This window comes from Saimiri boliviensis, chromosome 10 (genome assembly GCF_048565385.1).
Source record: "Saimiri boliviensis isolate mSaiBol1 chromosome 10, mSaiBol1.pri, whole genome shotgun sequence".
Taxonomy (NCBI): domain Eukaryota; kingdom Metazoa; phylum Chordata; class Mammalia; order Primates; family Cebidae; genus Saimiri; species Saimiri boliviensis.
In genome coordinates, this window is record NC_133458.1 from 19,155,282 (window position 1) to 19,169,662 (window position 14,381).

Genomic DNA, 14,381 nt, shown 5'->3' on the forward strand with positions numbered 1-14,381 from the left:
TTGTGGTTTGCACAAGTTAAGTTTCAGTTTCTGTTTCCCCTGCTGATAGGTTTCAGTAAAGTTTCAGTTTCTGTTTCCCAGCTGGTAAGTTTCAGGTTACCACTGGATCCAGCTTTCTGGGTCCTTTAATTTGCTGTATATGTGCTCTATACTAAATGTAATTAACTGAAACTTACATAGGCCAGAATTTCCCACCCTCAAGCTACCTTTGCCCTGCCTCTCTGCCTGCTACTTAAGCTGTGAGCTTAGCAACAATAAACAGACTTGATCAGACTCCTGTCTTGTCTCCATTCTTCGAGTCTCCTGTTCCCATCCATCCCCACTCCCTCCCTTCGAGCTCCTGTTGTTGTCCTGCAGGTCGGGACAGATATTAAAACCCAGAAACCTACTTATACAAGTACATATAAATTATGTTTCAAAGGCTGGGCACAGTGGCTCACGCCTGTAATCCCAGCATTTTGGGAGGCCGAGGAGAGTGGATCACGAGGGCAAGAGATTGAGGCCATCCTGGCTAATATGGTGAAACCCCGTCTCTACTAAAAATACAAAACTTAGCTGGGTGTGGTGGCACGCGCCTATAGTCCCAGCCACTTGGGAGGCTGAGGCAGGAGAACTGCTTGAACGCAGGAGATGGAGGCTGCAGTGAGTCGAGATTGCGCCACTGCACTCCAGCCTAGTGACAGAGTGAGACTTCGTCTCAAAATAAAATAAAAATTATGTTATAACTTGTATCAGGGAAAAAGAAACAACAGAATCTGCAGTATTGAAATCCCATTTCCTCTAAGGCAGCTGTGTTCAGTTAGATAGGTTATATAGCACAAGGGACTGCCTGACTTGTGGAGAAATGGGGACTTACAGGCAAACGTGGGTCCACATTCCACTCCCTAAGGCATGCAACCTTTGGTCCCATATGTCAAGAGGACTCTTTTTTCCAACTCACACAAATGCTATTTGGGCTTGAGGCAGCCTTAATTCCTTCTCTCAGGATACTCCATACAGCATATGTGAAATGTAACCACTTAATATACTTATTCATGTGACTGTGACAAACTACATACCAAGTACTTTAAAGCTCAATTTCTGAAAAGAAGTTCTAATGTCTTCCTTCATGTTAGTGGATATTTTACTGCATAATATGGTACATTTCCCCCATGAAACAACTATCTAGACTTTTCCCATATGACCATTGTCCCGTATTAAAATTCCTTAACATCACATAGCAAATAACATCATTCACCAGACATAGTGAATAAATTATAATGGCATTATAGAATAAAATATAATGGCATTCAGTCATGCCATTTTGGAGACTACTGGTCTAAGCGTGTGTTCAAAATGCAGGAGTAAAATTGAGAAAGGGGACCGGGCATGGCAGCTCACACCTGTAATCACTGCACTGAGGAAGGCAGAGGCAGGTGATCACCTGAGGTCAGCACCTCGAGACCAACCTAGCCAATGGGATAAAACCCTGTTTCTACTAAAAATACAAAAAAATTAGCAGGGTGTGGTGGCATGTGCCTGTAATCCCAGCTACTCAGGGATTAGCTGAGGCAAGAGAATTGCTTGAACCTGGTAGGTGGAGGTTGTAGTGAGCCAAGATCCCCACTGCATAAGACACAGTTTCAAAAAAAAAAAAAAAAAAAAAAAAAATTGAGAAAGAGGTCAAGGTTACATTACAGAAAGAAATTTGAGAAACTTGTGCATCTAGGTGATAGTTTAACTTCTCAAAGAAAAATTAAAAAGAGAAATCTAGAGACCTAGGAATGAAAGTTACAAATTACCCACATTTGGGTATATTTAAAAAGGTACAATGAAATTAAAAAGCATTCTTCTGACATCAACTTTCCAGCAGGATAGAGTAACTAGTACTAAGACAAGCTTTCCTGCCATTAATTACTGTACATAACCAGGACAAATACACGAGACAACTTTTCAGACAACGGACAAAAGGCAATGTTGTAATCCCTGAGGAAAGAGAAAAGGCAATACAGCTAGTGCTCGACTTACGACCACGGTCGGGACCACGGAACGGTCGTGAGTAGGCTATATGTACAGTTGAAATGGTGCACGCGGAGATGGTAGTGCTGCAAGAAGCTGGTCCGCACTGTCGTACGCCCAGCTGGGCAACGTTTGCGCTGCCAGACACGGAGCAGTCGTGGCTAGCGATTGTGGTCGTAAAGTACGTTGCATAGGTCGTAAGTCAATCAATACCTGTACTGTGATCCCTGAGGAAACAAGCAGCTCAGGTGAGCCCCCTAAATCTTGATTCTCTAACTGAGGACTATTGTGTAATCATGGTTCAATGGAGATACAGCCAACGCAGAACACAGCAAAGGAGCCAAAGAGATTCGGGAATTGTGAACCAGATGGAACATATAGGGCAAAGCACTTGGGAGAAGGGAGCTGAACAGAGGAAGGGTGCCAGCAGTCTATGTCAGGGTTTTGTCAAGTCCTTGGCTGAAGGCTACTACACATGTGCAGAACAAGTCCATGAGAAGTTTACCAGAGAGCAGCTGCTAAGGGATTGAGAGAAGAGCAAAGATACTGAAGGCCAAACAGAAACAAAGATAAAACAAATAAAAAGATATCAGTCTTATAACCCTGACATATCAGCAATTATGTAAAATACAAATGGATTTAAAAAAAGGAAAAATTAAAAGCTGGGATGAAAAACCAAGACATCTATATGCTATATACAAGAGACACTTAAAAAAGTTAGAAGTTAATGCATGGGAAAAATATACCATTCAGACAGATGAAAAAAATGCCATTAATATCAAAGTAAACCATAACAAACCATTATAGGAAACAAAGAAGATTTCACCTTAAAAAAGGGCAGGCAATTCATCAAAGCTTCAAAATACCTGTAGCAAAACCAAGTGAGGTACATCTCAAGAATGCAAGATTGGAGAGAGATCCAAGATGGCTGATCACTAGCAGCTTGGTATTGTAGCTCCCAGTGAAAACGAGAGGACGCCACACCTTCACATGAGTTCTTGTTACTCACGCACCAGGAGGTTCCCAGCGGAGGAGCCCCACGGGTCGCCAGGGCGACTCTTGTGACCGGCGAGGCGGTTTTGCCAGCGCCTCGGAGCGTCGGTTCTTGGTGCAGAGTCAGAAAAGCACGATCAATCTTAACGCCGCTGATTTAGTTGGCGCAGTGGGTTGCTCAGATTTCGGCGCTGAGAATCAGTAAGTTGGACGTCCACTCAGAAACCCAATTACAAAGACGGTAATTATAAAGACCACAGATGGATAAATCGACAACGAAGGGAAGAAAACCGTCAAAAAAGGCTGAGAATAGCCAAGATCAGAATGCCTCTCCCTTAGCAGGGGATCATAGTTCCTCATCAGCAACGAACAAGGCTTGATGGAGAAAGAGTGTGTTCCAATTACAGAAGCAGGCTTCAAAATGTGGATAATAAGAAACTTCTGTGAATTAAAAGAACTTGTTCTAACACAATCCAAAGAAACTAAGAACTTTGAAAAAAGGTTTGACGAAATGTGAACAAGAATACAAAACTTAGAGAGGAAAAATAAGTGAATTGATGGAGCTGAAAAACACAATACAAGAACTACATGAAGTATGCACAAGTTTTAACAGCCAAATCGATCAAGCAGAAGAAAGGATATCAGAGGTCGAAGACCAACTCAATGAAATAAAACTAGAAGACAAGATTAGAGAAAAAAGGATAAAAAGGAATGAGCAAAGTCTCCAAGAAATATGGGACTATGTGAAAAGACCTAATCTACGCTTGATAGGTGTACCTGAATGTGACCAAGAGAATGAATCCAAGCTGGAAAATACGCTTCAGGATATTATTCAGGAAAATTTTCCCAACCTAGTAAGGAAGGATAATATTCAACTCCAGGTAATACAGAGAACACCACAAAGATATTCCTCAAGAAGAGCAACTCCAAGGCACATAATCGTCAGATTCACCAGGGTTGACATGAAGGAGAAAATACTAAGGGCAGCCAGAGAGAAAGGTCAGGTTACCCACAAAGGGAAGCCTATCAGACTTACAGCAGATCTCTCAGCAGAAACCCTACAAGCCAGAAGAGAGTGGGGACCAATATTCGACATCCTTAAAGAACTTTCAACCAAGAATTTCACATCCAGCCAAACTAAGCTTCATAAGTGAAGGAAAAATAAAGTTTTTTTGTGAACAAGCAAGCACTCAGAGATTTCATCACCACCAGGCCTGCTTTACAAGAGCTTCTAAAAGAACCACTACACATAGAAAGGAACAAACAGTATCAGCCTTTCTAAAAAATACCAAAAAGTAGGCCGGGCGTGGTGGCTCAAGCCTGTAATCCCAGCACTTTGGGAGGCCGAGGCGGGTGGATCACAAGGTCAAGAGATCGAGACCATCCTGGTCAACATGGTGAAACCCTGTCTCTACTAAAAATACAAAAAATTAGCTGGGCATGGTGGCGCATGCCTGTAATCCCAGCTACTCAGGAGGCTGAGGCAGGAGAATTGCCTGAACCCAGGAGGCGGAGGTTGCGGTGAGCCGAGATCGTGCCATTGCACTCCAGCCTGGGTAACAAGAGCGAAAACTCCGTCTCAAAAAAAAAAAAAAAGTACCAAAAAGTAAAGAGCATCAATATAATGAAGAATTTACATCAACTAATGGGCAAAATAGCCAGCTAATATTAAATGGCAATATTAAACTCACATATATCATTATTAATTCTAAATTTAAATTAACTAAATTCCCCAATTCAAAGACATTCAGGCAATCTGGACAAAAAACTAAAACCCATCGGTATGCTGCATCCAGACCCATCCCACATTCAAGGATACACAAAGACTCAAAACAAGGGATGGAGAGAGATTTACCAACCAAACAGAGAGCAAAAATAAATAAATAAAAAGCAGAAGTTACAATTTTTGCCTCTGATAAAATTGTCTTTAAAGTAACAAAGATCAAAAGAAGCAAAGAAGGACATTATATAATGATAAAAGAATCAACGCAACAACAAGAAGAGTTAAAGATCCTAAATATATACGCAGCCAATACAGGAATACCCAGACATACAAGACTTATAAAGAGACTTGGACTCCCATACAATAATAGTGGGAGACTTCAACATTAATATTAGACAGATCAATGAGACAGAAAATTAACAACGATATCCAGGACTTGAACTCAGATCTGGAACAAGTAAACGTAATTAACATTTATAGAACTCTCCACTTTACACAAAATATACACTCTTATCAGTACCACATCATATCAACTTAGAAGTTTAAACGAAATGTTGGTTGGCTCCTTGTTTGTTACTCTCTTCCCTCATTTTCTTTCATGTCTTCATTATTAAGGACAATTATAGGCATACCCATATTTAGACTGCATTCTAGCCCGGGCAACAAAGCAATACCCCCATTCTCTCTCCCTCTTCCTCTTCTTTATTCTTTTTCTTATTCTTTAAAAAAATATATATATATGTTTTTCACTGACCTGATGCTTTTGTACAAAAAATAATAATAAAAATCTAAAAGTTAAAAATAAAAAACTTCTCCTTTCAGGGTAACCACTACTAAACTAAATGGATAACTTCCCCAAACACATTCAAAAAAAAAAAAAAGAATGTAAGATTGGTTTAACATCTAAAAACCAATGTAATTCACACATAACAAAACAAGGAAACAAACTGCAGGACCATTTCAACAGACACAGGAAAAGTACTTGGCAAAATTCATCACCCATTCTTAATAAAAATTCTCAGCATATTAAAAACAGAAGCAAACTTCTTCATTTGGATAATGGGAGAAAACAGCTAACATTATTAATGGTGAACAATTGTTTTCCTCCTGAGATGAGGAATAAAGCAAGGAAATCCTCTCTCATTTAACACTGAAATTCAATTTCTAGTCAATATTGTATTGGAGTCCTTGCCAGTGCAATAAGACATAAGTTATGAAGAACAGGAAACAAGAAGTAAAACCATCTCCCTGTAGACTACATAGCAAATCCTAAGGAACTGTCAAAACAAAAACAACCTACTATATTTAATGACTGAATATAGCAAGATGAGATGCAGCCAACAATCATATTTCAATATACTACCAACAATTTAAAATAAAAATTTAAAAAATATCATCCAGGTGTAGTGGCTCAAGCCTATATTCCCAACACTTTGGGAGGCTGAGGTGGGCAGATCACAAGATCAGGAGATTGAGACCACCCTGGCCAATAAGCTGAAACCCCGTGTCTACCAAAATACAAAAAAAAAAATTAGCTGGGTGTGGTGGTGCACACCTGTAGTCCCAGCTACTTGGGAGGCTGAGGCAGAGGAATCGCTTGAACCTGGGAGGTAGAGATTGCAGTGAGCAGAGATCATGCCGATGCACTCCAGGCTGGTGAAAGAGCAAGACTCTGTCTCAAAAAAAGGGAAAAAATATATATACATATATATATATATAAAATACGTGCGTGCACACACACACAAAAATATTTAACATTATAAAATATTTAATATTTATATTATCTAAACAAAAATTGTACAAGACTGCTAAAATGAAAACCATAAAACTGCTGAGAATTTAAATTATCTAAATAAGAGATAAAACATATTCACCAATTGGAAGAATCAATAATTAAAAACATTTTCCCCTTACTCAAATTGATATCTAGATTCAATGCAATTCCAATCAAAACCATGACAGACTTTTGTGTAGAAACTGAAAAGCTGATTCTAAAATGTATTTAAAAAATGCAAATGACTTCAGAGAATCAAAATCATTTTGAGAAAAAGAACAAAGTGTCGTATTTCAAAATTTGCTAAGAGTACTGTAATCAAAAAACATTATGTATTAGCTGAATGGACAAATCAATAAAGAACAGACCACACACAGATGGTTGATTTTTGTATAAAATTATGTATTATTTTGGCATTTGTATATACATGTCATAGAAATGCCGAAATAATATAATGAAAAATTACTTTCTTCAATAAATGGTGCTTTAACATATAGTTAAAAAAAAACATGAACCTCAACCTCACACAAAAAAATAACTCACTAAACGGATTACGGGCTTATATTTTACTAAAACTATAAAAACGCTGGGTTAAAAAGTGGAGAAAATCTTAGTAAACTTGGGGTAAGCAAAAAAATTGTTGTAGGCTGAGGCAAGAGAATCGCTTGAACCTGGGAGGTGAAGGCTGCAGTGAGCCAAGATGGCACCATTGCACTACAGCCTGGGCAACAGAATGAGACTGTCTCAAACAACAAAAGAAGTTTAAAAGACTGACAGTACCTAAATTGGGGAGAGTGTGAACCAACTTTGGAGGGAACTGCTAGAGGGAGTATAAAGCAGTACACCAGTGTAAACATACATTTATCATAATAACAAGAAACTCTTAAGTGTTTACTCAGGCAAAGGACAGTGTATCCACATCAAGACTTTTCTACAAATACCTCTAAATTTTATTCATAATGGCCCCAAATAAAAAAAAATTTTGATTTCTACCAACAGGTGAATAAACTATGTATAGAATTATACAGATCATTCTTTTTTTTTTTTTTTTTTTTGGCGCTCCAGGTTGGAGCACAGTGGCACAATCTCAGCTCACTGCAACCTCAACCTCCCAGATTCAAGTGATTCTCTTGCCTCAGCCTCCTGAGTACCTGGGATTACAGGCACCTGCCATTGCATCCAGCTAATTTTTGCATTTTTAGTAGAGACTGAGTTTCACCATGTTGGTCAGGCTGGTCTCAAACTTCTGACTTTGTGATCCATCTGCCTTGGCCTTCCAAAGAGCTGGGATTACAAGCGTGAGCCACCATGCCTGGCTAGATCATTCTTAAATATTAATCCTTTGCCAACAAAGCTTGCACTCATGAGATGATTTATACTTTTTGCCAAGAAATTAGTCCAGAATAGTTACACATCTCGTATACTGCCAGTTAGTAAAGAAATCTTGGAAAAGGAATTTAGTCTTTTTTTTTTTTTTAAAAGATGGGGGTTTCACCATGTTGGTTAGGCTGGTCTTGAACTCCCAACTTCAGATGATCCGTCCACCTTGGCCTCCACAGTGCTTGAATTATAGGCGTGAGCCACCACACCCGGCCAGGGAATTTACTCTTGTATTTTACCCTCTCTAGCCAAATAATTTGATACCTTTCAAAACTATGTTCTCAGCATGTTATAAATAGCTCTTCAATATTGTCTACTAGGTATGAAGGGAAAAAAATGCTCTCAAACTCTCAGAGTTTGCTACTCGTGCGCTGAATAGTACATTAACAACACAAAATACTACACAATGTCCTAACATTTCTCTAAGATCGGTTGTTTTCTGAATGTACATAAAAGAAAATCCATTTCCTGAAGTTTTGCCTCTTTCTTAGATATAACTGCATACTAAGAAAATGACAGTTAAGACTGAAGGAGTCATCCATCCAACTTTAGCTTGTGGTCATTTACCCTCATCCCATCCAACATGTGGGCTGACAAAAAAGGACAGTTAAACCAAGGTTTTAAACAAATGTTCTCAATGGGGACTTGGTGGCTGGTGATATTGTGCCTGAGCATTTATAAATTATAACTTTCTGCTATTATTTGCTTCATTTTATATCTCCTTTAAAACAGTTCAAACATTATGTTTACTTTTGTAAGAAAAATGTATTAGGAAGATTTTTTTTGAATGCAATTAATTTAGGATGACAAAGAGAGCATGAAAAAGTATTTTACAGAAAGGGAAACTAGATCTGAAACTGTTTTAGAATACTGCTTGCATTAAAGAAACAACTAACAACTCTGGAGTATAACCATATTATACTCTAGAATTCTGAAACTATGCCAGATTAGGTAGAATCGGGCTTTCAGGAGGCAGGAACCTAAAAATCTAACTTTTTTTTTTTTTTTAGATGGAGTCTTACTCTGTCGCCCAGGCTGGAGTGCAGTGGCATGATCTTGGCTCACTGCAACCTCCACCTCCCAGGTTTCAAGTGATTCTCCTGCCTCAGCCTCCCTAAGTGCTGGGATTACAGGTGTGAGCCACAGTGCCCAGCCAAAATCTAATTTTAGATGATTCTAGTAGTGTTAACGTTTGAAAATCTCCAGTTTTTGAAATCTACAAAGTGTATGAACTATAACATATTTGGCCTCAATAAACCCATTGTTTGGCATATAGCATGGGCCTATAAAGTAATTGTGTGCATACATATTTATGTGTATAAACAGTCACACATTTTTAATTACTTGACAATGTCTAATACTAGAAAAACTTTGTTCAAAAATCCAGATTCAGGCCGGGCGCGGTGGCTCAAGCCTATAATCCCAGCACTTTGGGAGGCTGAGGCGGGTGGATCAGGAGGTCAAGAGATCGAGACCATCCTGGTCAACATGGTGAAACCCCGTCTCTACTAAAAATACAAAACATTAGCTGGGCAAGGTGGCACGTGCCTGTAATCCCAGCTACTCAGGAGGCTGAGGCAGGAGAATTGCCTGAACCCAGGAGGTGGAGGTTGCGGTGAGCCGAGATCGTGCCACTGCACTCCAGTCTGGGTAACAAGAGCAAAACTCTGTCTCAAAAAAACAGACTTTGCATTAAATAAAAGATTCTTCAATACTTGCCCTGCACCCACATGACAAACTGCTACAGCTAAGCAGTCTGCCTCCTGCTTGCACTCCCCACCATTTGCTATCATTTTACCCCCAAGGCTCACAGTTCTCCATCCCAACTACCTGCTTACCCTTGTGTAATAAATATTACTTGAATCATGATGCTTGTACTCACAAATTTATTAGGAAAATAAAGAACTGATTTGACCAAATGAACCTGTTACTTCATTAAGAAATGTCTAAACTTTTGCTTCAGCTAGTATTAAAACAAGTATGCAAGGAGAGAGAAAGGGAGAAAATACCCATCACTAAGACTCGGCATAGCATTTTTAATTTACTAAAGATAACTAATCCTTTTAGAAGTGTATTTTAAAGTATAATTTGTTAAAACCTTTTTCTTTAGTGTAAAAACAAAAACATCTTCCAATTTGAATGTTTTCTTTGAACTCTTGCTTACAATACAGCATAAAGATTAAAAAAAAAAAACCACTCAGATTGTAATTACATACAACATTTTGAGAAATATGGAATTCCAAACTTGTCTCAGAATTGAGAATGAGAACTTTATGACCTATGTTCTCATTAATTCAAGTCCACATGTCATGGCCATGATGCAAACAATACACAAAAATTCTATAATCATGCACAATTCAGATCTTAATTGGCTACTAGCCTGTTTAACCATTTAAAACATAAATAGAAGAGGCCAGGCAGCGTGGCTCACTCCTGCAATCACAACACTTTGGGAGGCCGAGGCAGGTGGATCACCTGAGGTCAGGAGTTCAACATCAACCTGGCCAAAATGGCAGAACTCCCTCTCTACTAAAAATACACAAATTAGCTGGGTGTGGTGGTGCCCAGCTGAAAGACAAGAATAGTTTGAACCAGAATGAGGTTGGAGTGAGCTGAGATCACCCGTGCCACTGTACTCCAGCCTGGGTGACAAAGGAAGACTGTCTCCAAAAAAAAAGAAAAAAATAAATCTTAAAATACATCTAAGAAGTAAGAATTAAGATTTAAGTTTTCACCTGTACAAACTTTCCAGTCATGGGCCTCTTCAGAGCAAACTAGTGTGAACCATCTGAGAATATGTCCAACTTGCAAGCCAACAAATAACCTTACCAGTTTCATGGATGGTGACAAAAAGACACTCAAGGGTCTGAGACAAAGGGCCGTTTCTTTAACTCACAGGAACAGCATAAGCCAAAACATCAAGATTTTTGCACTAGTTCTCAAAACTCCAGGTTCCTATTGGGCAAACTGAAGAGAGCCAGTTGACATCTACCCAGGCAGTTCCTTCTCTACAGGACAGGAACCATAAGCTTAGGGAACCCTAATCTTTTAAAATGGGCAGTAAGCATACCTACCCTTTTGCTCCAGGGGGAGACACTAACCTTATTATACCGGATAGTATGCCTTTTGCTCTGGTGGAAGACACTGTTATCTTAGAAGGCTGCTCTTTAGAGAATATCCATGAAAAAATAGAAACAAAGGGCAGTCAGTATCTCCCTGGCAAGAGTGGAAGAAACGGAGACCTATGGAAAATTGTCTCCTACAAGTGGATACTGCTGGTAACATATAGTTAAATAAACGAGTCGCAGACTACAATCTATTTAAAGTATCCATTTCATACACCCCTGGACCTAGTGTAATTACTTAATTAGCATTTTATTTCAAACTGAACGATTCCCTCTGTCAAGTATTCAAAATGCTTCTCCAGTTACACTGTATTTTTTAAAAGAAGGTGCTCTAACATTTGCAATAATAAAATTTAAAAACCGGGAAGTGTTCTACCCGAAACTGTACTTAAACTTACTTTAGATGTTTCAAACCTGTTAACGTTAGCAATGAGAACTACCTGTCAAAAGTCTTTTTACAGCAAAAAAACACCACAAAGAGTAACTTCCAGCATTGTCTATAAAATACCAAAAAAACCCTGCACTCCAAATCACTTTGTACTATTTCTCTTTACCGTCTCAAAATAAAACCTTTGAAAGAGACAGACAACAAAACAACGTCTCTTGGTTCCTTTGTCCCCAGCAAAGGAGAGAGGAGAGAACTGGAAACTCATTACGGTAGAGCCCCAAACATGCAAGACAAATAAATGACATCCGATCTGCAATCATCAAAGAAAGTCACCAACACTTCATCTTCATCCCTCCCTTCCCCCTCTCCAGCTCAAATAACGTGAATATAGACGAGATGATCAGGATCATATGGACCTGGACAAAGCTCAGCGGAGGCAGCTGGCCGGTGGCAGTTAACTGGCTGCGGCCGGCAAAGAAGCCGAGATTCCGGCTGCAGGAGACTCGGACCGAGGTCTGCAAAAGTGCGGGCGGCGCGGGCCGCTCGGCTCCGGAGAACGCCGAGCAGCCGCGGCGGCGGCGGCGGCGGCGCAACCAAGTCCACAGCGCCCGGGGAAGTTGCTGGCCGAGCGCGGCACGCCGCAGAGCGCGGGCCCTCCATGTCACCGTCGCCAGCACAGACCCTCCCGCTCGCCCCTCCCCCGCCGCGCTCCCCGGGCGGCGGCGACGTGACAGCGGGTCGCGCGGCACCAGGGCGCCCGCCCCCCTCCCAGCCCCTTCCCCGGGCTCCCCCGCGGCCGCGGCCGGTTCTCACCTTGCGTGGCGAACGGCGACGAGCCGCTGACCGGCGAGCCCGGGGCGGGAACGGGCGGCGGGGTCTCGGCCGAGCCCAGCATGGGCGCGGGCAGCATGAGGTACCGCTGGGGCGCGGGCAGGCAGCGCTGGCAGAAGGAGTGCAGGCAGGGCAGCAGCTTGGGCGCCCGGCTCTGGATGTTCTGGTGGCACACGGCGCAAGTGTCCAACAGGTTGAGCCGGGCCGCCTCGCCGCCGCGCTCCGAGTCCGGGCCCTGCCGACTCTCGGCCTCGTTCTCCCCGCTCGGCGCGGCTGAGGGCCCCCCAGAGGCCGCCGCCGAGGCCGCTGCCGCCGCCGCCGCCGCCGCCTTCTCCACCGCCACCTCCATTGTCCTGCCCCCGCCGCCGCCGGGGAAGCGAAAGCGCGGTCTCCGCCCGCCGCCCCCGACGACCTCCTCCTCCTCCTGCGGCTGCTCCTCCGAGGTCGCTCGGTGGACCCGCGGCAGCGCCAGCGAAGGAGGGAGAGCAAGCCGGCCGGGGGAAGCCTCCTCCGGCCCCGGGGATCCGCCTCCCGAGTGGCGCGGCCGGAAGAAGGGGATCTGTCAGCGGAGACCGTTCCTCGCACCGGGGAGGCTGCACCCCGTCCGCTTCGCCAACCGCCGCGGCGCTCGTCGAATCCGCCCAGCCCGCCCTCGCCTCCCCGCCTTTCTCTTCATCCCCCGGCCCACCTCAGGCCCCGCCCCCGCCCTCCCTCTCCCAGCAACTGAGTCCTCGGCGAGGAGCGCGCCGCCCAATAGCGGCCGCGCCTGGCGAGGGGGCGGGGCCCGCCGGAGCAGGCGGGAGGTCGGGAAGTGGGAGGTGCTTTCCCAGCTCCGCCCGCTCCGGGCTTCTGGAACCGCGGCCTCTGATTGGGCCTTTGTGTGTGTTTCCTCCGCTGAAAAGATTAAGGGTTCATTTGTTAACGACCAGACGCCTGATTCGGTCCGCGTTGTTAGCTCCTCCTACGGGGTGGGACCTCACTTGTCTACTCCATGCCGTTAATTAAATAACTGCTTGGAAAACTGGTTTTAATACTGGAGACCGGGTCTTGTAGGAGGAGTAAATGTGGTGGGAGGGTCACAGGAGGAAGGAGCGGAGGTACTGAAGAGCAAAAGAAGGGAAGAATTTTTAAAAATACTGTGTGCAAGAGGTAGTCTAGAGGCAGCATGAATTTTGCAACCTAGGTGTACTCATCTTTAGAATGATGAGCATGAAGAATAAGAGAAGTTCTCGTGCAAGTTGGAAATTTTTAAACTGTTTCCCCAATGAAAAAGGTGAAATTAGGCCGGGCGCGGTGGCTCAAGCCTGTAATCCCAGCACTTTGGGAGGCCGAGGCGGGTGGATCACGAGGTCAAGAGATCGAGACCATCCTGGTCAACATGGTGAAACCCCATCTCTACTAAAAATACAAAAAAATTAGCTGGGCATGGTGGCACGTGCCTGTAATCCCAGCTACTCAGGAGGCTGAGGCAGGAGAATTGCCTGAACCCAGGAGGCGGAGGTTGCGGTGAGCCGAGATCGCGCCATTGCACTCCAGCCTGGGTAACAAGAGCGAAACTCCGTCTCAAAAAAAAAAAAAAAAAAAAAAGAAAAAGGTGAAATTAATTTTTAAAGCCAGTGATTTGCTTTTTAGGTGAACAAAAGCGGTTCGTTTTCCCAGGAATTAATAAAGATTGGGAAATGTTTTTATTGCATAAATATAGCATCATTAAGTAAAAATAAACCTCAATACTTATGCCAAAATGATAACTTCAAGATTCTTATTTTCTCTCTCATCTCTACACTGACATCAGAGTTACGCACATTTTCCACTCAAAAAATGGCGCTGCTTTTAAGGAACGTGAAGAATAGAAACGGAGGGGAGAAAACAAGCTTTTGTATACAGTAACTTTAAGAAGTGTGTATAACCGGGCGCGGTGGCTCACGCCTGTAATCCCAGCACTTTGGGAGGCTGAGGCGGGTGGATCACGAGGTCAAGAGATTGAGACCATCCTGGTCAACATGGTGAAACCCCGTCTCTACTAAAAATACAAAAAATTAGCTGGGCATGGTGGCGCGTGCCTGTAATCCCAGCTACTCAGGAGGCTGAGGCAGGAGAACTGCCTGAACCCAGGAGGCGGAGGTTGCGGTGAGCCGAGAATGCGCCATTGCACTCCAGCCTGGGTAATGA

The 14,381-nt window shown here is 42.9% G+C and overlaps 1 protein-coding gene across 2 annotated transcripts in view; it reads right to left on the minus strand.

Moving 5' to 3' along the window:
- The window catches only part of LOC101043963 (transcription intermediary factor 1-alpha), a 128,952-nt gene extending 116,087 nt beyond the window's left edge, over positions 1-12,865 (minus strand). For both annotated transcript variants that reach the window (XM_074379023.1, XM_039472890.2), the window contains exon 1: positions 12,195-12,865. In XM_074379023.1, the coding sequence (XP_074235124.1) occupies positions 12,195-12,561 (367 nt within the window). In that variant the 5' untranslated portion in view covers positions 12,562-12,865. The remainder of the gene's footprint in view (positions 1-12,194) is intronic.
- Between the last annotated feature and the right edge of the window lie 1,516 nt (positions 12,866-14,381).